Source organism: Mastacembelus armatus, chromosome 14 (genome assembly GCF_900324485.2).
Source record: "Mastacembelus armatus chromosome 14, fMasArm1.2, whole genome shotgun sequence".
Lineage (NCBI taxonomy): Eukaryota > Metazoa > Chordata > Actinopteri > Synbranchiformes > Mastacembelidae > Mastacembelus > Mastacembelus armatus.
Genome location: NC_046646.1, coordinates 19,753,383 through 19,775,910, shown reverse-complemented (window position 1 = coordinate 19,775,910; position 22,528 = coordinate 19,753,383). Strand labels below are relative to the sequence as shown.

Sequence of the window (22,528 nt, the reverse complement as noted above, 5' to 3'; positions counted from 1 at the left end):
CCATTGTGTAGCCTCCTCAAACAGTAGCTAAATGTCCATTTTGCATATTTTTTTTTAACCTATAAACTTGATATGCTCTTTATTTGCAGTACCTTATCTTACACATAGAGCATTAACATTCAAGATGACAGTAATTCACCTAAAAATTGACTAAATCATGCTCACCTCACAAGCTGAGACTATTTGAAATGTACATGTTAGAGAGCTGGGCCCATCAACATGGGAAGAGCAGTTTGTTATTTCAATCACAAATCCAAACAAATATAAACTAAGAGATAGTTTTCTGGTGAAATCAATTTAGATGATTTGTGATACTGAAAAAACAAACTGCATCCTGATAGTTGAAGCCTTCTTACAGTCTGTGCCTGCGGGGGTCAGAACGTGGTGGGGAGGGTGGCGGGGGTAGAGTGACAGTGGTCAGGGGCTCCACTGGATCGTCCATAGGCAGGACTAGACGGGTGCCCCTGATTGCCACTTCATGTTCTGCCAGGGTAAGCTCATGATCCAGGACTCCGTCAGATGGGCCACCCTCTGTGCTGGTGGTGGAGGAGCGGTTGCGGTTGATAGTATGGGAACCAGATGCATCTGTGCTGACAGTGACATCAGCATACATGTCGCTCACACTGGCATCGTTCAGGATTAATTCAGAGTCATCATCACGTAGCTGGCCTTCATTCTGGTGAGTGCAGAGGGAAAAGGGGGGAGGGGGGAAAGAAACACATTGAATTACAGAGATAAAGATAAGTACGATAATGTTTGGGCATTCAATAAAGTGACACTGCGTGTAATACTACGTTCAAACCTCATAGGCCTGTGGGCTGGTGAGGCACCGTGCCAGTGGTCCACAACAAGCAGGCAGTGTAGCAGTGAGAGGAGGGCCGCTGTGTGTCAGGAGAGGTTTCAGGTAGCTGATGAACAAGTTTCTGTCAAGGACTAAACACAATTAGCACGCAATGTAATCTGGCTCTAACATTTCTGATTCAGTGAGGCTTTCAGCTACGACTAAAAAATATTATGTCTTTGGAGCTGAAAAATACTATATGAAATATATAACTACCATATCATGAAACTTTAACACATTTCATAGCTTATTAAAGTACATTTTCAGCAAAATTATAAGAGCTTGAGATGAAAAATAGGTCCCTCTTGGTAAAACACAGTCAAATTATATGCATGTTTTTTAAAAAATACGTTTGTGGCCCTATCTGGCCGAATAAGTCTTAAACCATTTAAACAGCTCCCTCTGGTGTTCAAAGCTAAAGTTAGCATCTAAATTCTGCAAATGTGATTTTAAATACATGTTCTATGGCTTGAAGGATACTTGTGGTCAAAGGTATACCAGATCCTGAACGGCCAGGCACTTTCGTGTTTGGTGCTCCTCCGCTGTGACCCAGAACTCTGTTGGGCAGAAAATGTGTAATGTCATTATATAAGTTTTCTTGATGCAACAAGAGATTTTAATCTGTAAGAGTTACTTACAGAGTGTTCTTGATCAGAGTCCACACCCACCCTGAAAGCAATAGCAGTTTTGACAGAAAAACATTTAGTAGCAGTGAGGAAACACACACAGATAGAGAGATAAATAAGTACAAATGCACAGCCTTACGGTATTCTCATGAAAGACAGCATTGGTGTGGTTCCCCCTCCACAGAACCAGACAGTGATGAAGACAATTAGGAGGTTGGTTGAAAACATCATCTGACGGGCGTAAGTTGCTGTGTCTCGGATAGAAAGAGCAAAGGTCATCGCCCCACGCAGACCTGAAAGAAGCAGAAGACAATGTGACAATTAAAAATAAATCTACAATTAAGTAAATCATTCAGTGAGGTGAAGGAGTCTGAACGCTTTCTGAGGTATCTGTATCATCAGCTTTGCTTACTATTAGTGTTTTTGGTTTCATTTTCTCATAAATGTTATTCAAGAGTATGTAAATGTGGGTGTTTTTTTCCAGACTGGTGGTTGTAAACCAGAGAAATCTATTGCCATAGCAGAAAACAATGCTAATGAGTTTTATATATTCACAAACACATAAGGTGCACACATATGGAATATCCCAAAAATAAATAGGTTGAAATTTTAGAAAAATGAAGGGCAATTAACCTGTGGGTTTAAACACAATTAAAAAGTTCTAAGCAGAGGCATGTAGGGGAATTCTACTATTAGCTTCAGAAAATGTCAACAGTAACAGACATGGGGGATGTTATTCGTAACAATATGTTAGTAGGAGTGTTGTTGGTATAGAAAGAGACTAATGTTTTCAAACCTCTACCTAGTTTATTCTGCCAGGTGAGTAGGTTTGCCTAGAAAGGTATTGCTAATTATTACAAAAGTAAGAGACTCCAGAGATTTTACATACCTGCAAACATCATGACGTGCTGTAAGTTGAATCCAATCTTGTTTTTGCGGCCCAGGTTGAGAAGGAAGGACAAAGGGTAGATGTTTGCTGCTCTGCCCAGAAACACTGCCACCTACAACACCCAGCCAGTCAAGGTCATGTCACAGTGAAATAATTCTCAATGCAGGCAGACAGGAATGGAAAATAAGCGTGAGTAGATGACTAATCTTTGTTTCTCAATTTCATTCTGTTTGTTCTATTCTTGGGCTCCCTCAAAGACTAATGAAAACACAGTTTTGAAAACATTACTGTGTGAATATGCTGCACTGCAAAAACAGTATTTGTGGTAGGAACTAGAGTTAAGTATCATTAGTTTAGAGTCTGACTGAAAACAGTAGTGTCATCACACTGTGGTTCTGTGGAACAGTGCTGTCACTAATCTCTGGAGCACCACAAAAACCAAGGTTTGTTTATGTGATGCATCAACACTGGGTAAAATAAAGGATACAAAGGCTCCAATGATGAACAAAGGGTTGAACACATGTGACTGGAAGGAGAACAAAGTGAGACCCATGTAGGAGAAGATGAAGTTCTCTGCCAGGAAGTTCAGCAGCTCAAACAACTAATGTGAGAGGACAGAAACAAATATATACTGTAAATCATGTAAACAAACAGGATGAAATCTGAAATTGTAAAATTAACATTGAATTTGAGTCATGTCAGGATGTAAAGTTCATTATCAGAAGTATTTTTTGTAAACTTCGCAGGTGTTCATTTTGTTTGTCAGGATGAACCAGCAGCAACTGCTGCTTTCACTTATTGACAGACGTGTTAATATAGGCTTCAGTTATATTACAGGTCTTAATGTTCAAATCTGATTTTACTGAGCAGATCTAGTGTATGTGCCTGGTCCTAAACGTGCAGATTTAACTGAAATGTGAGCCACATGGGTAGAGTAATACCATTTATACAATAGTCAAGTCGCACAGTTCCCTTAAAAACCACTCAGTTATATTTTCTGCTCAGCTTGGCCTAAACAAAAGCTTCTCCATAAATGTCCAACACATCTGAAAAGCCCTCATCTCTCTAGTACCCCCGTCACTGTTGCTGCTCTCCTCAGTGCTTATTTTTAGAGGATGAGACTTGATAATGCCATATGTGCATTTGCAGTGGAGTAAAACATTAATAATAGCAGTACTTCTCTTCTCAGTATGTCTAATTTGTTATGGATGGATTTGTTCATGATCACAGACCCAAAGAATCATTTGATTGTAATTCACCTGTTTGGTCCTGTCCTGAGATTCAGGAGAAAGGTTGTTGTACGTGTAGTGAGCCTGAGTGATGCCACAGAACAGCACAGCTACTACACCTAACAGCAAAAAAAAAAAAAAAAAAAAAAAAGTCTGATTTCACCTTAGCACCACTCAAAATACACTGTGAGTGTAGAGATCAGCATTATGGTTTTTCAATGATGACATCAATGATTCATATTTAGGCCACAGCTGGAACTTCCTAAGAAGAAAACATGAGATAGCTAAAAATATCTGTCTGCTAGATCTACCGGTTTCATAAAGATTAGTCTGACTGGTATAAAATCATAATTACAATTAAGTAATAACTAAGTACAACATAAAAATTGGCAAACAGGAGTGAAATGATGAATGTCATAAGAAGTAATTTATATTTTTGTAAAAGATTAAGAGTGAAACTAAATCTGAACATGATGCCTCAATCTACATTGTTTAAATTGCATACATGTGTACCTGTGAACCCGCAGGCCTCAGCCAACAGGAAGGTGCTCCAGGACATGAGGAAAAAGAGAGCGGTCTCCAGCAAGCAGAAGTCCCTCAGCTTTGTGAACTTGGTCACGTGACATAAAGTGAAAGTCAAGGAGAAAAACAAGAACTAGTCCATCCAGTGAACACCTGCAGCACTCGTTGGGGACAATAGAAATACAGGCATAAGTGTGAATGGGGTATGAAAGGTCTAAGGTAAGTTGAGACAACCTGAACAGACAAAACAAAACAAAACAGACCACAGGGATAAGAAAGCACTGTTCTATCTTATTATGCAAAGATACAATTCAGTAGTTTTTTCAACTCAAACATAGTGGCAAAAATCAGGTGAAAGGATATGAAAGCGGTCATGACTCCAGTGGCCACTCCTAGAGCCAAGGATCCACTGAAGACAACCAGGAAGATACCAAAGGACTTCAACATGGCCATGGCCTCAAAATTGTGGCTGTTGTCTCCTTCAGGCTGGTATGCCACAATGGAGCTTAAGGGCAAACAGACACATAGAAATAAAAACATGACACAAGAAAATAGACATAGAGAATCAAGGAAGAGGAACTGCAAAGTTTTTTTTTCTAGGCAGGCATTAAATTAGATCTGTGGCAACCCAACTCCAATTCTGATTCTGATTTTGTATAAATTAGGATTTTGGTTACCCCTTAGAATTAGTCAAACAGATTTAACACACATGGACTGGAGTTGGATTTTACAGCAATATCAAGGGAGAAAGTTGGAATCTTGCATGCTTAATTTCAATTGGATTGCTCAACTCCATTTGGTTGATATCCAACATGTAAGCACAGAAACTATTTAGGTATTACCCATTTATGAGGAAAAGTACCCAAACTACCTCAAAACCAACAAAGCAAATCAGCAGCACTAAAATTAAGCAGTAATAATTTTTTTTAAATACCTTCTCATTTAGAGGATCTATAGAGCACTGACAACACTGAGGCATGGTTGGTTCAAAGAGACACCATAAAAAACATTTCTAACATTAAAACCACAACCATGCCAACAGCCCATCAACCCACCCACCGGGGAGTCAATGTCTTGTTTTCCCCCAGCCATTCCTCTGCCCCCTCAGGCCAGACTGAATCATTGTGTCCAGCTCCCTGCCTATCCTGTTTCTCCAACTGGAGGAGAACACTGCATACATACGTACAGGCAGGCGATGATTGACACACGGTGGGTGAAGGAAGGCAGCAGTGAAATGACAGGGATTGATATTAGTAAGAAAAATGTCCATTCATGTGCAATGTACAACACAAATAGCTGAGTTGGCCAGAATTAATTGTATTACAGTTCAGGTCAACACAGAACTATGATTAAAGATTTTTCAATACTGATACTGGTTTAGAACATTTCAAGAGTTATTGGTCACTGTGATTGTTTCCCCTGTCCACAGGAAACAATTTCTTAGACAGGAGGTTGATTACAGCTAGTAACAGTCGAAATGTACATATTGTTTTGCGATAGACTTGAAAAAAACTGTGACCCCAAAATGTGAACTGTTCTTTAATGTGGAACGACATGGGAAATACCCTTGCTGAGTGTATATCTCTGCTGTAGGGAATTAATGCTTACGAAGAGAGGACGATGGCCACAGCATCATTGAGGACACTCTCCCCAAAGAGTAAAGCATACAGGTCCACATCTACCTTTAGCTCATTGAAGATAGCCAGCACTGTCACTGAAACACAGGAGAAAGAAATGAATAGTAACAACAAAAGTCATCAAACAGAAACTGCCAAGCTGCCTCTATGTTTAATATGTGGATACTGACTGCTGTAGCATTACCTACCTGGGTCTGTTGCTGAAACAATGGCCCCAAAAAAGAGGCAGTCAGTGAAGTAAAAATCTCCACCTAGCTGGCCCACAACTTTCATGAAGGACACAAAGCCATACATGACCAACCTAGGAGGAAAGTCCAAGTCATAAGAGACACTAATACAACAAACCCAATGACTATAATAGGGCAAAAGTTTGTTTTATATATATGACTGAATATAAGGCATAATGGTAAAAACAAAACATTACTTCAGAGGTAACTTCAGAGATGACTAAATGCCTTACCCAATAACAAAGCAGGATATAACAGTTCCCATGAAAGCATAGGTCAGAATGGAGCCGATGTTTCTAAAAAAATGTCTCTGAGACAGACAATAACACAAGTTAACTATGTAGTCTCAGAGGCGTCTAATACATTTAAATAGTCATGAAAAATATGTAAATATATGAAATAAATGAACAAATAAATAAACAAAAAGCATGAAATCATTCGTTTTTTTCCCATGTCAACATTCTGTGTAGAACAAAAACATATATTTTTTTATTATCTTACATAAATTGTATAAAATCTTTGTAAACTATAAATCACTATTTGCAGGCCATTCATTTCTACAAAAAGTGTATCATACATCTTTAAGAACCTCTTACCCTTTTCAGACTGTAACCAGCGTGGAAAATGATGGGAGGCAGCAAAATGTTGAAAAACACCTCTGGGTCAAAGGTCACCTGAAAACAGCACTAAGTGATAAGAAGTTGTACACCTATTTGTACATAGTAAATTCCCCATTTTATGAAACTTTCCTTTACAAATTTCTTCTGACCATACTGCTCTGTGTGTATGCAAAGAAGCACACTACCAACATTTTTACATTTTTATAGTTAGAGATCATGTGTAAATTTATAGGTGTTTTTCCACCAAAGGTTCCAGGAATTATCTACAGGGAAAAAAAGTTCTCCAGCATGAGAAACCTGTTTTTCTACAGTAGGACTAAACCTTCAGGAGGATTAAAACAAATTAGTCCACTGATGTATCAAAAACACGGGATCATCTGTCACGTCGCTTGTCTGCATGTGTAATGTTGTCCGCTGCAAAAACTCCGTCCTGATCATTGTCGACCACAAACTACAGGCAAAACATGTGATATGTTGAAAAACTAGCATAACTGACTAATCAGCAACATTCAGCCCAACCCCAAACATTCCTGAACGTCTCAAGAGCACTACCCCCTATGAGCATTTAGACTCTAGTTTCTCCAGTAGGAACACGGGAGTTCATCAAATTTCTTGTTCCCTGGGGAAATTTCCTGAGCTGAAAATTTCCACACTATGTTAAAGTTTGTAGGGACTCTTTATCACACTATACTGTATATAGTCACAGATGTAACAGTATTTAAGTATATCAATATTGCCACAGGGCATATTAACTTGCCATTTGGCCCCGAACTGTTGGTAATATCATATCCTCCACTGATTTACTGTAATGGAAAAATGAGTTTCAATGATTGATTATTCTTACTGATTTTTATTGTTTCTTACTGTATTTTTGGTTTTTCAGGTTTCACAGGTTTTCATTTACAGGTTGATTCACAGAGTTCACCAAGGCTCATGTGTTTTTCATAATCATATCTGATGTTTATGTTCTTCTTGACCTAGTATAGTCTGACCCTAAGGGACACAGTGTTCTCAAGGATCTGAGTATCCACTTGCCTTTCTTAGCATCTCATCGTCCTGCACTTGGTGACCTTTTCCCTGGCTGACTTCGCCCTTCAGAGTGTATTCATAGAAGCGGCCGCTAACATTAACCAGCAGAGTAGCAGGACTGGCATTGACAGCACAGGTGAGGATCACATCGCTGATGGTCTGGGGAACATGGACGCCAAACCGCAGGATCACACCCACCAACAGACCTTTGGGAAGAAGAGTTAAAAAGGAGTGAAGGCAACACAAGTAGGAAAGTAAACATCCCTCGTGGAGCAAAATGAGGTGAGATACTATTTAAAACACCTTGAAATATCACAGTGTGCCACATACTTTAACTAGATTGTGGTCTGAGAAAAACCTAATGTTAATTGGGCCATGTTAATTATTCTGAAAGGGGTGGGCTTTGATATTGTGATGCTCGATTCAACCTATTCATCAAAGCAGCCTCTCACTGCAAACTGAAAATGAATAATGGTGCAAGTATCAGGCTAATTAAGGTTGATGAGGAGTTTTTATTATAATGATATATATCTTATATTGTCCAATAATATCAGTTGTTCCCATATATTCTTTTCCACACTGCTAACAGGCTACAGTACATAAATAATAGATAAATGATCTTCTGTATGCTGATATATGTAATACACACTGAAACCTTATACTAAGCTGTCTAATTATTTTTAACTTACTGCTAAAGTTTGAGGAGAAGGCAGTTAGCATTAGCTAACGCTAGTGGTCTTACCGTAGATCATGGCGAGTCCCGTTTCGTGCAGGAACCTGAATCTCCGGTGTTTGAAAAGCCATATGGTTAAAATGGTGAGTGTTAAGAGCATTATGAATATGAGAAGATTGGCACTGTCCTGTCGGTGGCTTTCCTCGGCCATCCTCTCAGTTGCGGCGTTGTCCATTGCATTGCTTTCGCCTTGGCTCCCGACGAGCATGAATGTCAACAGAAAAGCCAACGACAAGAGCGCTTTCGACGGTTTAACGCCAAGAAAGCGTCTCTGGGTAAATCCCATTGCGGCCTTCTGTGAAACGGTTACATTTGTCGTTTAACTAGTGTCGTTATTTGACGAGAAACTTATGCTTGGACGTACCGGGACCAGATGACAAGCTTCTTTGACCAAAACACTGCAACTTCCGGTTCTTCAAAATAAAAGTCACCCACTAATGAGTGAAGGCTTGAAGGTTGAGGTTTGTTGTTATTACACAATACAAGACTGCGCAATTCAATCCACCTGAAAGAAATACTATAAACACAAAAAAATGGACAAATAATCCTAAAAAAAACTGGTAACATAAAACAGAACTAGAAATTTGAGTAGGCTTACAGAAAATAAAGAAGATACAGTACATCTATTATATTTCAAACTTTATAATACATCAAGGAACCATTACGTCCATAGAGTGCATACATTTATCATTTATTCTCTATATAGCAGATGTTTTAACAGTAACCCTTCATGGTATTTGAAGGTTGAGGTTTGTTGTCATAACAAGATTGTACAATGAAATCCACTGCAAAGTAATACTATAAATAAACACAAAAGGTGGTGAGGCAAGTTTGTTTTTTTTTTGTATAGCACATTACATCAATCCATCCATTATCTACACCTGCTTACTCCTATTTATCTTCGGGTGAAAGGCAGGGGAACACCATGGACAGGTCTCCAGTCCATCGCAGTAGCACATTTCATATGCAGAGGATATTTAAAGTGCTTTGCATAATGCAGGGTTTAGTATAGTAGTATATTTACAATTGAGTGCTTTAAAAAGTTTTTTAACATTAAAACAGCACCATCAATACAGAATAGGAGGTCAAAATGGGTCATGATGAGTTTTTAATATTGTGCAGAGAATCTATCCATTGCCATTACTGCTTATCCTGTACAGGGTTACAGAGAGGCTGGGGCCAAATGTGCATGTTGTAAAAATGATTGAATTTAGATTTAAAGTTGCTCAGAGTCAGAGTATGTCTAATATTCTCTGGAACCTTGTCTGATCTGTGTGGTGCACAGTAACTAACTAACCTCTTTGGTTGCAGTGTGGCAACAGTTAGCACCCCCCCTACCTAATGATCTGAAAGCCTGGAGGTTTCATGTGATGAGAGACAATCAGAGGTATATTTTAGGCTTAAGCCACTGAGAGGTTTGTAGACAAGTAGCAGTACTTTAAACTATATTCTGTTATATGCTGGAAACCTAAAACCAAGATGTCACTTCATACAAGGTTAATAAATCATTTCAGAAATATTCTCACCATCATACATCATCAGTAGGTCTCATTTAATACCATGAGGTTTGTCATCACCATGCAATACTAATATTTGTATATATTATCAGCCTTAATTTCTTTGTAATATTTAAAGCCTTATATTATTTCTGAGTAATTTTAATTTCAAAAAGGTATTTCATGTCCACATGTCCTTTTTCTCAGCTGTTGCATATATATGCTTTGGACAACTGTGAGTGGCTATGCAGAGAGGTAAAGTGTCAAATGTGAAAACAGGAAAAAGAGCACTGTAATTTGCACACACAGAAAAAAAAATCCCAGTTCTCTAGAAATGAACTGAGATAAACTGGTTGCTGACTGTGTCAGCGATCAGAGGCCAAGTTAAAAATTAGTCACAGAAGTGGGGGTTGTTCTTGATAAATTATGATGTTCGGTAATGCTGGTAAATTATTTGTACATTTATTTGTAATTAAGGCTGTATTAAAATGTTTCCAGTGTTTTGTTTTTTTTTTGGCCATTTCACAGAAAGATCTTTAAATATAATTTTAATATGTTAAAAAACATTATTATTCTTATTATATTGCTGTCACCTTTTTGCTCTGTCCCTTGCTCTAACACAATGGATACAATAACAACATAACTATCAAAATCTGTTTTTTCAGGAAAGATAATAATTATGTTTTGCACCTTATACCCTTTATGTACCTCAGTAGGTACATACATACATATGAGTATGCAAAGATTGGAATGATATGTTTCTGACAAAGTTGTGATAGCATTGTAATAGCATCCAGGCAAAGTAAGGCAGTCTGTATGTCTATAATTCTTCAGTAAAGATGATTTCATATTTTATCTTTGCATTGATGTATACAAAATACCACAGCACTTACAAATCAGGTTTCACTTCAGGTAGGATATTACTCAATCTTTGTGTTTAAAACTATTTCCTCTGACAGGAAACAAAACTCAACTTTGGAACAGCAGAACTAGAAAGTGACATGTTAACTATCATACGACCTTTCTGTCATGAACAGGACATACTTTGAGTCGGGTTAAACATGAAAATAAACAGAAATATTTTCCATGTAACTGATTCTATTTAAATTCAAAATTCTAGTGGATCCTTTAATTTGATTTGATTCTACTATAAACATATTCAACTGTTTTTTTTAAAAATTGCAAAAAAAATGTTAAAATGGTAAATTAAATTTTATTAAAAGAACTGAAATCTCTGTTTTTCAAGTTAGGAAAATGGATTCCATTTAAGACCATATCTCTGATTACTGCCCATCATTTCATCAAGAGAGATTTCTTTGTTTATTCACATGTTGCTGGAAAGAGCAAACATTCTGGATACTGAAGAAAGCAAATTACTGCATTCACATTTCATTAGAAAAGTTATTTGGATGTATTGATTATAGTGAAATAAAGGTACTGTGTGGTTTCACCTATTGATTTTTAAAATGCTTTTTTGTCTTATTTTACATTGCAGCCATAAAGCATGAGGGCTAACTACAACATATTATGTTGATCTATAGTCTAATAGCTTAACAGTTTTCACTGACAGGAAGTACAGCCCACAAGTCAGGTTCAGGAGCAGCAAACACAGATAAAACACATGTGACACTTTGATACTCAGATGTAGAGAACAACCTGCACTGCTGGCATCCTGTTTCAATGTGCCACGATGTCGACAAGACTGCTTCTGTTTTTCTGTCTGATTGGACCTGTGGTTGCCAAAGAGCCACCAGGTAAGCACATGGAAAGTCTAAATGACAGACAACTTATAATATTAACTGTTTATAACTTTTATTGGATGTGTGTGAGCAATTTCTTTAAGGGATTTTGACTCATCCAATAATATTGTTTTCCAGTTACTTATCATCATTGAAAACTGCTTCTTTCTTGATTTTTATATCTATAATATTTGTTTTCAATCCCTGTTTTAAATGTTTAGTATTTACATAATTTGAGGGATTTCACCTGTATTTTTGAGAACGCACGTATAACAAATAACTTATGTAAAGCCAGGACGTGTAACGAATAACTTACGTAAAACAGGATTTCAAAATGTAGAACAGCACAACTGCCTTGAAATAAGTTTAGACAATGGTTAAAAGAACAAATCATTTATATTACAAAAGTAAATGAAACAGTTTAAGATAGAGCCTCACTTCCTCGATTGTGTATAAATTCCCCTTAACGTCACTGTACTGCCATTTCCTCATTGTATATGTGTGTGAGCGTAAACTGCCATTAGTTCACTGCCATTTCATGTATCTGTATACCCTCTTGTGCCTCTTATAGATGTGGACTGTTTAGTGATACATCTGAAATACGTTAACTGTTCCTGGAATAAGCAGAGGACTCCAGAGGTCAATTACACTTTCTACAGCTGGTGCGTAATTCTTAACAATGGTCTGGTGAAAACTCCTACTAACTAGTATTTTTGCTCTGGATAACCTTATTATAAAGTGATACCCATATATATGTTATTTATAGTTTATGTAGCTGCATACTTATGAACGGCTAATAAATTATTTCTGTACAGGTTCCACAATGAGGAAAAAAAGATCTGTTCCAACTATCTGTTAGAAAATGGCATAAACATTGGATGTAACCGGCCATATGGTAACATAAGCAAGAGGTTCTTCACATTTTATACCACATTGGTTCATGGCAATAAGAGTTTTCCAATGGAGCACGATCTTAAAACCAAAGGTATGCTTATTTATAGAGACACAGTATAACATTGGGATATAATTTAGTAATGTTCGATAAGAGAGTATAGCACAACTGTACCTTAAATCTATTACCTGGTTACATTAAAGGAAAGCAATTGTAGTACTGAGATATAAAGAGAAGCTGTAAAAAATACCAAAACATATTGGCTTATCTTCTCTATTATCCTGTCATCCAAGTTGTATACTGTTATTCTCTTTCACTGAATAAACTGTGTCATTTTCAGTGCTGTTACATCCACCAACCAACCTGTCGGTCCTTAATGGATCTGACTTTAACCTGTGGTTTTACTGGAACCAAACTGCCGCAAACTGTGTGGGGAGCGAGGTTCGCTTCAGGACCAACAACAATAAGTGGGAGGTGGGCAATTTGAATGGACAAAACAGAGATGTTTTAATCTTCTATCCCTCCTTCTTATTATTTGTGAAATTATTGTTTCTGCCATTTCACCTCCATATTATTTTCCACAGTCTTCTAAAGTCAATACTGGGACGCAGAGTTTCTGCATTAACTTGCCGTCCAGCAGTTCCCGGTATGAGGTGCAAGTCCGGAGCAGAATGGCAAAGACCTGTGGAGAGTCTTTATTCTGGAGTAACTGGAGTGAGCCTGTGGTCTGGGGGTCTAACAACAGCACAGGTAAATTGACCAATACAGTATATACAGAATAAATGAAGTAAATACTGACTTCCCCCAGCATCCAATGCAAAGTGCAACATTGCCTACTAAGCAGGTCTCAGGCACAGAACCAGTGTGTCAGAACTTTCTCCAGGCCAATACTGTAATAATGAGGCAACTGAGTTTGTCACTAAAATACAGTGCTGATTTCATGACCTTTCTGCATTGTCCTCAGAAATGTGCATTTTTACTCTGAAGCATATTAGTAAATAGACATAAATGGTATGAAGCTCTTTTGATGCTTTCCAATTTGAGGAATTGGTATTTTAACAATGATCTATAGTGCTGGTGTATCTGTTAATTTAGATATGCTTACTGCAGTAAAAGTGTATAATTATGAAAAAATGATAATCCGCTTCACTCTGTCTTCTCACAGATACTAATCCAATGAATGTTTCGATGTCTGTGTGGACTCCATTGCTGTATGTGGTGGGTGCTATCACGCTCTTACTACTGGTCATAATGCTGCTGCACCATGAAAGGTGGGTTGGTCCATATTGCGTAAACTACTGCAGTATAAAATAGGCACTGAAAAACACAGAAAAAGCACATATTTTTATTAGAACATCAATTATTTTTACCACAGACTGAAAAAGCTGGAGGGATTAAATCACCATAAGATGGTAGTGATAATAATGTTTTACAGCAAGTGTGAGGTTAATTATAGTAACATGCACAAAAGCCAAATAATTCCCTTTCTTGAGAACAACACTTAAGAGTTACATGGAACAAAAGTAATGTTGATGATCTGTAACTGAAAAAGATGTCTGCTGCCCATACAGGCTCAGGATCATCCTCATTCCTGTGGTTCCCAAGCCATCCCTGGTTCATCATGACATTGAGGTTAGTGACATCGAACACCTCCGTATCTTCTCAGAAATTCAAAAAAACATTCAAACCTATTTTAGCAGCTTGTAAATTAGACAAATATGCTTTAAGCTAAAATGTTAGAATGCTTATAATGACAATGCTAGCATGCTGATGTAAGCAAGTGTGATGTTTGCCATTTAGTTTAATGCATGACATTCTTAATTTAGCATTCCAGTGTGCAAAGATTCACTTTGTACTAAACACAAAATGCTGAAAAATATCCACTTATTCAGTTATATGCACAAAATATACAGGCAGTCCACTAAATAGTTCAGATATTTTAGTCAGGACCAAAGAGGTGTACCAGCCTACTATTAGAGCCATGCTAGCATCATTAAGAATATAACACTGTATACTTAAAATAGGAGCACTTCTCTCTATAAATATTCAGTACTGCGCATATTAATTTGGTGGAATATTAAGTGACTGAAATGTGTGATGGTGAGGTTACAACAAAACAAGTCATACGGGTGTTTGACTTTCTTTAAGGACTGGCTTCAATTCTCCAAAGGCCTGAATGAAAATTTTAAGGCTAACTTCATTGAGCGTGCCTGTCCTGTCCGTGAGTACTGCCAGATCTCCCAGTCTGACAGCGAGAGCTCTGGTGACTCTACCTTCTCTGTGAGTATCACCCAAAGCGACTGCTCTGACCAGTCAGAGGACCTGTCCACCCCATGCTCCTCATCCAGCTCCACAGTTACTGTTTCATCTGATGAGCAGCAGATCTCTGTTTAGGAGGTATCTCAGTCAGAACTGGATTTATAAATATTGTTCAACGCCGACTATTGACAGACACATTTTTTGCATGTCTGCACAATCAGCTTTACGTAAAAGTTTTTTTAAAAATGATTGAAGTTGATGTATAGTGTCATAGTTCACCTTACAAGAAGAAACCAGATATTTCAGTCTGATGCACTTAAAAGTGAATCATTAAATTCAAACTTTTAATATTTTATGGTGCCATCCAGCAGATACAGTGGTTATAGATAAAAAAGAAGTGAAACATAAAACTCATAATTTTAGAAATGAAGTGTACACCATTTTAATAATGAGTTACTCTAAGAACAATGCTTTTAAGATATAAACACTGTAAGTACGTATTAATCACCACTTTGAGGCGCCAACATTTCCTCTTCCTACGACGCGTCTCTTTGTTGATGGTCTGCTGATTTCATTATCACCCCTTACCATTATTACTCCTACTTTCTTTAATCACTTATTGAATGTTATTTGACTGGTTGAAGCATTTAAAGAAGAAATGCAAGTACTAATTAGTTCTTCAAACCTAAAGAATAATTGGAGAGACAATATTTTACATCTCTGAGTGTCATCATTGTGTCTCTTTATAATGGAAACATGGATTAAGCATTGTGCTCAACTGTTTGCTGACATACATATATTTACTTATGAGAAGTAAATAGCTGATATAAATGTATTGTGCCTTGGGGTCAACATTTAACTGGACTTTATGTGTCCAGGAGCAAAATAATATTGAAGGTCAAAACCCAGCTTCACTATGTTAACAGGAATGTCAAGTCACTGATTTCTTAATATTTGCTCAGGTATTTTTGTATTGATATGTAATCTTTTTTATGTGTTTAACCTGTTATACAAGATGATATAATTAAATGTAACCATATGCATACATTTCATATTATTCATCCATAGACTAATGTATAAAGGTCTATTGCACTATATCTGCTTTACAGACATAAGACCAAGTTTAAATACCGATTTTATACCATATCACTATATGCTGATTTACTGTGGCATTTTTGTTTGTTTGTTTACAAGTGCATTGTATGTTTACATCTAAATTGTTTTGGATGGTGTTTATCCTACTCCATCATTATATGTTTTGTCTTTTTACCTAACCACAACTAAAGACCAACATCTGATTTAAATAGTTTGTTAACATTTAGAACTGTACATCTAATGGTTTATTGGATGGAGGGAACTTTTATAATTTATTAATTGATCATTGTATTTCTAACAGCATTTATTACCAAAGAGGATAGACACCAGCACATTTGTTTGACAATCTGGCAACTCAAATATCTGTGTTCCTAACATATCTCAACTGATCTATAAAAAAAGCAAAAAAAACAAAACAGAGATGTATTTTGTTATACGCTAATAAAAACACAGTCACATCACCTGTAGGCCTAATAAAATGTGTACAATAGGCTGTCATGTCATCGTTTTCTGTTTTTGTAACTTGCTTGTAGTTTTATTTATATACTTTGTAGTAAAGTCAACATGGTTTAAAAAAATAAGTATACCTGTCTTTAATACCTCTGTCACATGAATTGTAGAACTGTAACCATCGATTTTAGGGAATACCACTTCTATTGACCTGGTCCAGTTTTCCTCTTGACCATTAGAGGGAGTGCGGACTGTCCCGCACGCTACGGAACTGAGTCAACGCATTTTTCAGATTCAAGAAGGGCAGGGCGCAACCGCAAGAGGGGAGATAGCTACAAGTCACCTACTTCCCTAGCTGAATCGATCAGCTACTACAAACAATTGATGTCTTCAGGGGTGATTTAAGATTTTACTGTGTATTTAGTTGTTTGACGCTAGTTCATCGTTGGTCCTCCAGAAATCACGATCCGACAAAATGTCAGAGCCTGTGGTGGCCGACACTCGCCGGTTGAATTCCAAGCCCCAGGACCTGACTGATGCTTACGGCCCCCCCAGCAATTTTTTGGAAATAGACGTTTATGATCCACAAATCGTTGGAGTTGGGCGGAACCGTTACACAACTTACGAAGTTCGGATGCGGGTAAGTGCTGGAACCGCAAGCTGAAACCCCATTTTGCGGTATTAGCCTTTATTCGCTAAGCTAACTGGTAATGACACTGTTGTTGCTAGCGTTAGCATATTTAGCCGCTGTGCTAATGTCAACCCAAACAGCGTAATGTGTCGCTGGCGGTGGCCGCCCGGAGTGGCTCAAGATGTCGCCCCTGTAAAAATCGAGGGCCGTGGATTGTTAGCGGCCTAGCCAGAGGTTTTATGGCACTGTAGCACGTTTCTGTGTAGAAGTTTCGTGAACATAACAACTTCCACATTAGCGCACGAGGTGTCAGCCTATTCGGTGTTATCATTAACGTAAATGTATTTTTAATTAATGAAGTGGAATGAAGAATTGGGAAAACCAGGGTGTCCCAGCCGTCACCGTGAGGCTAACTAAGCTAGCCTTAGCAAAATAAGATCTGACGCCAAGTAGTTAAGTTGTACAAACACATGCCACGTATTAACTACTAGCTACTGTTGTTGGGGGGTGTTAGTTAGTAGTTGTAGTTAATGTTACTTTCATGGAAACATTATTGCTACTGTTGTTTGAAAATGCACAGGCAGATAATAACAATAGTGGTAGAAGTACTAGTAGGAAAACTTCCTTGTCTTGTAGAGAGGTGAGATTCAGAAAACAACTGACACAGCAAACGTTTGCAGGAACTGATGCTAACGCTGTTAATTGCGCAATTGCAACTTACTGGTCTTGTGTTGACTACAGACCGTGATTTTGTGGTGTTTGCTGCTGTCTCCTAGGAGAGCTCGCCTGTAGTAAGACAAACAAGTTCCTGTTTTCACTACGTGAATGGCTTTTTGTCAACACAAGATTCATAGACTCGTACAGGCTTATTAGTGTGTAGATTATTGAATGACAAACGTGAACAAAACTAGATCAATGTAGTTTACAGAAGCCAAGTTTCACTGGATAGCATTATGTTTTGTTACACCCCTCCAGCAGTGAGTCACGAGAATGTCATGCAAAGAGATCAACTAGTCTGCAGATAACTGGTGATGAATGCATCACTTACACACTTTAAAATGACTGAAAACTTTACCAGACTGCACACCTTTTGGCCTTCTGTGATAGTTTGAGTGGACAGCTTTGGTTGTTGGTGATGTATGAATCATCTGCACATGAAGTTTTCATGCACATGTCAATTGTAATGCTCATTTTATTTTCCAGCATGTAAAATCTGCATATATATTTCTGACCATATACATCATGCATAAATGATTGCGTTGTGAAGTGATGAGCATATTAATGGACAGTTATTAGTTATTTCGAAACATTGGCTGTCAAAATGTGAGGATTTGCTGCTTTTATTAGTACTGTAATATTGAATATCTTTGCGGTGTGGACTGTTTGTGTAGTTGTTTTTCCACTACTTGATGACAATGTCTGAACTTAACAATGAATCCACTGCTCAAAATTGATGTATGAACTAATCATTGGTTTTGCAGCGCAGAAACTGCTTTCTCGTCTCATGCCAAGAGTTTAGTGACAATATAGTGGTAAGATATATTCGTTTTTAACATATAACACCCTTGTATCTTGAGGTACTTTTAAAATACCTTCAGTCCTGAAAGAAAATCCTGACACTTGCCAGTTATTCCACAGGCCCCATTCTCACTTTCCAAGAGCAACCACGGCCAAATAATCGAATTTACTATCAATGAAGGAGTGTTTTGTATTTTTCTTCTTTTCTCTATAGACAAACCTTCCCATTTTCAAACTGAAGGATTCCTGTGTGAGAAGAAGATACAGTGACTTTGAGTGGCTAAAGAATGAGCTGGAAAGAGACAGTAAGGTGAGTAAGTGATAATGACATGTTTCTCATAAATTAAAATGACAATGATGCGGTAAGTGATAACATTAGCATTACTGATGGAAAATTATGATCCTTACATTGAAAAAGGAAACAGACAATTTGAGGTAAACTCCTGGTTAACTGCCAATGAGACTGGAGCTCAAATGAACTGATGGAAATCTCTGTAGTTTTGCCTTTACAGCACAGGGAACGGGAACTTTAATTTTTTTTTTTTTTTCACTGTTCTTATTTATGTTGATCACTGATATCTTCAGATTGTAGTACCACCTCTGCCAGGCAAAGCCCTGAAGAGACAGTTGCCATTCCGTGGTGATGAGGGCCTTTTTGAGGAGTCCTTCATTGAGGAGCGGCGATCAGGCTTGGAGCAGTTCATTAACAGGTCAGCAAGTTCAAAAAAAAAAAAAAAAAAAGTCTATTCCTACATATGTCTTAAACAAATATCTGTGTGTCTCTGTGTGTCTCTGAGTGTGTGTGCAAAAGCAACACCACATCAGCTAGCTAACCTACAAATACATTTTCACTACTCTGTATGACAAACATTTAAAATGGGCAGTGAGTGAATTCTATCTGTCTGTGTGTTTGTAGAATTGCAGGTCACCCCTTGGCCCAGAATGAGCGCTGTCTTCACATGTTTCTGCAAGAGGAAAGCATTGACCGTAACTACATTCCTGGAAAAGTACGACACTAGGGTTTACTGAGGGAGAGGGGCAGGTGGGGATTAAACTTGGGGGGTGTAGAACGGACTGGCTTGCCGCACAACTTCTCTTAATCTCTTTCTCTCTTTCTTTCTGCTTTATCTGTCTCTTTATCTCTCTCTGTGTATACCACTGTAAAGTCATATTCACTATATCTCAGACTTAGAGTATATTCTTCTGCTATACATCAAGACATGTTGATAATGTTTCAGACACCACTGTGACTCCACTTTCCCTTGTGCATTTGTTTTATAACTGTACAATAAGGAAAGCACCCCTCAGCTAGTTGTGATTGTATCGTGAAGATTTGGCTCTTACTCACAGTTTTCAGGAATGAAAGTAATGTGCGATGCATTCAGCCATTCCCTGATGAGTGTCATTTATTCATGATTGTAATATAATGTGAATAAAGTAGAATAATGTCTAAATGTGTGTGTTGGTGCTAATGTGTACCATAGGGATGCATGCAGACCATAAATGAGAGTTCTGATCCTGTTTTGTTCTCTTTGTGTTTTGTTGATTTTTAGGTATGAATGAAGTAAGTTTGCTTTATTTTATCCTGTCTTTAAGAGCTTTCTGGAAGTTAAAGGTGTTTGCATGGGCACTGCAAAGGCGATAGTTCACAAATACTTAAGTATTACAATTTATAATATAAATATATAAATCATCACAGAGATCTGACTGCAATTTGTTATTTTACCTTAATAATATGCCACACCTAGTCCCTGGTTGTCACAAAACAACCAGTTATTCCCAACAATTGTCTGGAGTGATCATGATGGGTTGCAGAGGGAAGAACATTCTGCAAGCCAGTTGTACATTACCTTTTACTTAGTACAGAGAAAAGCAAATAGAAAATGTAGTTTGCAGTTTACTAAAGTAAATTTTATGTTTCTTGGAAACTGACTTGCAGAAGTTTCTCAGTGCAATGAAAAGCCAAACCACCTGTAGTGTTGATTATGTGAACTATTGTTTAATAGGGAGCAAGTACTGAACATTACCCATGACAAGCTATTTTGAAACATTTTTTCAAAACTAATTCTGATACATTGTCATTATTAACCGCACTAATTTTTGGCTGCATGGCAAACTGACTGCATGGCAAACTTGCACGCTTTCCTTGCAATATGCACACAGCTGGCAGCTTATTTGGTACACCATGATCAAAGTGTTTGTCAGTGTAATACAACAGTCTTGTAATAAATTCTGCCTTCATTTTTCAGTTCCAATAGCAGTACTAACTACAACCTTCAATATGAAAGTACAGTTCAACACCTCTCCAAATCAGTGTCAACAAAAACTGAACATTATCATATTCATGAAGAACTTAATGCAGCACTGTTGAATTAGACTGACATAGTTTTAACTTGGTGTACCTAAGAAACTGCCATCTCAATGTATGACAAATTATTTAACTTGCCTCTAATAACCATCATATTGTTCAGTCTGTTAATTCAGAACTTTATTTCCTTAAATTCTGTGTTACCATGAATTAAATACTGATTTATTCTGCATTTTTATGTTCAAGGTAGACAAGTCTACAAGTATGATTATATCAATGCAATGATGTCTACGGTTCATTAGACACAGTTTATATTTAATGCACTAAATTGGTTGAATGTAATGCCCATACATATAGCAGCAATAAAGAAACAGTATTTATTATTGATTATGAGTAAGGCTTGAAACACAGGAAGTGTCTATTTAAATAGAACACAACAGTCTAATATGTGCTGCACACCACCTCACACCAAAAAAGAGCAAGAGACACGTATATTCTGGAAATTGGTGATAAAATATGTATTTTGTATTGGTTCATAACAAAACTTCACTAGATCATTGTTTTTTTATTTTCCATTGTGTAAAACAAGTATATACTTTTTTAGAGATGAGGTTTTGTTTGATAGATGACACAATAGCGTTGCAACTCTGCTCAGTGTCTACAGACAGTACTGTATGTACAGCTTACTACATTCTGTATATACATACATCATCAGGCTACTGAATATATATACACACAGTATGTATATATTTTTTCTTGTATTTACTGTCTTTCTCTTTCTCTTTTATTGCAAAGACAATACAGACTGCAGCCTCATGTGCATTTATTTCTGCATCACGTCATTATAAAGCTGGTGGAAGTGTCGGCAGAGTATCAACGGTGTAAGCGAAACACAACTATTGCTCCTGGACAAAACTAAGAGATCTAATGTATGCATTATTTGATGTTGTGTCATCATTCAGTCATTCCACATTCTCTATGTATTTTGATTCCAATATCAGTGAAAACAAAAACATTACCACTATAGTTTCATTTTCCCATAGTTTTTTTTTTTTTGTACAATAATTATATTTTCTGAATGTCTTTCTAATTGATTTAATCAAGTTTTAAAAAGAAGGTCTTTTCCTGCTTTGATTAATACTTTGTTTTGCTAGCAGAGATGTGATTTTGATAGTAACCTCCCAAAGTCGAGCAACATGTAGCATCATTGAAAAGACAGTGTCATGTCGGTCCAGTCAGCATATTTTCCCTGAGTTTTCTCTTCTGGACATGCCCATAGTCAGGATTGCTTCACAATAATTCTTTTGACTCTACTGTGTTAACCACATCATCATGCCTACGTTTGGCTGTGTTGTCAAATCTGCTATTGGGAATGTTACATTAAGTAAATATCCATATCCAAGCACTGTGACAAGAGGTTCATTATATGAACAATATTTCATTGTTTAAAGGTGTAATCAGCATCTGGTTTATTGATCTGAAATAAGGATTATTCTGCGCTTATTTTCAGCTGTTTTATTCTTTCTATCTATATTATTGTGATGTGTATTAATACATGTTATCATTGCAGTTCCACTATGGCTGATGAGGAACTCCCTTGTTAATTCTGTCCACCAATTAAATTTCCTGCTGCCTGCTGTGTCCCGTCTACATGTCTATTTTCAGGTTAGAGGGGTGAAGTGGAAGCAGAATCACTAAAACTCAGCTTACAGTTTGTGATTAGTGTGTCACACTGAGAAGCAGTGAAAGGGATCAGAGTCATGGGAGCTGGATGAATGGCTGCAGAT

At 37.3% G+C, this 22,528-nt stretch overlaps 3 protein-coding genes across 4 annotated transcripts; 2 read left to right on the top strand and 1 right to left on the bottom strand.

Moving 5' to 3' along the window:
• Positions 1-352: 352 nt before the first annotated feature.
• LOC113142972 (sodium/hydrogen exchanger 6-like) lies at positions 353-8,639 on the bottom strand. Its single transcript, XM_026328369.2, has 16 exons — positions 8,363-8,639; positions 7,627-7,826; positions 6,568-6,645; positions 6,205-6,281; positions 5,933-6,045; positions 5,716-5,821; positions 4,471-4,612; positions 4,099-4,204; positions 3,616-3,704; positions 2,844-2,957; positions 2,357-2,468; positions 1,607-1,760; positions 1,480-1,510; positions 1,322-1,398; positions 803-908; positions 353-676 (listed from the first exon to the last, which is right to left on the bottom strand). The coding sequence occupies exons 1-16, from the start codon at positions 8,637-8,639 to the stop codon at positions 353-355; spliced, it is 2,106 nt and encodes a 701-aa protein (XP_026184154.1).
• Positions 8,640-11,461: 2,822 nt separating this feature from the next.
• Positions 11,462-16,313, top strand: LOC113143525 (cytokine receptor common subunit gamma-like). Its single transcript, XM_026329200.1, has 8 exons — positions 11,462-11,603; positions 12,160-12,250; positions 12,404-12,573; positions 12,821-12,954; positions 13,065-13,230; positions 13,646-13,751; positions 14,052-14,112; positions 14,629-16,313. The coding sequence occupies exons 1-8, from the start codon at positions 11,540-11,542 to the stop codon at positions 14,872-14,874; spliced, it is 1,038 nt and encodes a 345-aa protein (XP_026184985.1). The 5' UTR covers positions 11,462-11,539; the 3' UTR covers positions 14,875-16,313.
• A 245-nt stretch (positions 16,314-16,558) lies between these two features.
• On the top strand, positions 16,559-22,382 carry snx12 (sorting nexin 12). Of its 2 annotated transcripts, XM_026327675.2 has the most exons (6): positions 16,559-16,924; positions 18,648-18,743; positions 19,019-19,143; positions 19,350-19,440; positions 19,987-19,997; positions 21,537-22,382. In XM_026327675.2, the coding sequence occupies exons 1-5, from the start codon at positions 16,760-16,762 to the stop codon at positions 19,990-19,992; spliced, it is 483 nt and encodes a 160-aa protein (XP_026183460.1). In that variant the 5' UTR covers positions 16,559-16,759; the 3' UTR covers positions 19,993-19,997; positions 21,537-22,382. The 2 variants fall into 2 exon arrangements, with proteins under 2 accessions (XP_026183460.1, XP_026183459.1); XM_026327674.2 differs by lacking the exons at positions 19,987-19,997; positions 21,537-22,382 and having other exon boundaries at positions 19,350-19,452.
• The last annotated feature ends 146 nt before the right edge of the window (positions 22,383-22,528 follow it).

What these genes read in the sequence shown, in the direction of transcription:
- LOC113142972 (XM_026328369.2), bottom strand. Translation starts at nt 8,639, where the DNA reads ATGGGATTTACCCAGAGACGCTTTCTTGGCGTTAAACCGTCGAAAGCG. An exon ending in ATATCCTGCTTTGTTATTGG is followed by an intron (nt 6,046 to 6,204) that starts GTAAGGCATTTA and finishes CTTTCCTCCTAG; the next exon opens with GTTGGTCATGTATGGCTTTG. An exon ending in GCACGTCATGATGTTTGCAG is followed by an intron (nt 1,761 to 2,356) that starts GTATGTAAAATC and finishes TGCTTCTTTCAG; the next exon opens with GTCTGCGTGGGGCGATGACC.
- LOC113143525 (XM_026329200.1), top strand. Translation starts at nt 11,540, where the DNA reads ATGTCGACAAGACTGCTTCTGTTTTTCTGTCTGATTGGACCTGTGGTT. An exon ending in CCAACAACAATAAGTGGGAG is followed by an intron (nt 12,955 to 13,064) that starts GTGGGCAATTTG and finishes TATTTTCCACAG; the next exon opens with TCTTCTAAAGTCAATACTGG. An exon ending in GGGGTCTAACAACAGCACAG is followed by an intron (nt 13,231 to 13,645) that starts GTAAATTGACCA and finishes GTCTTCTCACAG; the next exon opens with ATACTAATCCAATGAATGTT.
- snx12 (XM_026327674.2), top strand. Translation starts at nt 16,760, where the DNA reads ATGTCAGAGCCTGTGGTGGCCGACACTCGCCGGTTGAATTCCAAGCCC. An exon ending in CTTACGAAGTTCGGATGCGG is followed by an intron (nt 16,925 to 18,647) that starts GTAAGTGCTGGA and finishes TTTTCTCTATAG; the next exon opens with ACAAACCTTCCCATTTTCAA. An exon ending in AGCTGGAAAGAGACAGTAAG is followed by an intron (nt 18,744 to 19,018) that starts GTGAGTAAGTGA and finishes TGATATCTTCAG; the next exon opens with ATTGTAGTACCACCTCTGCC.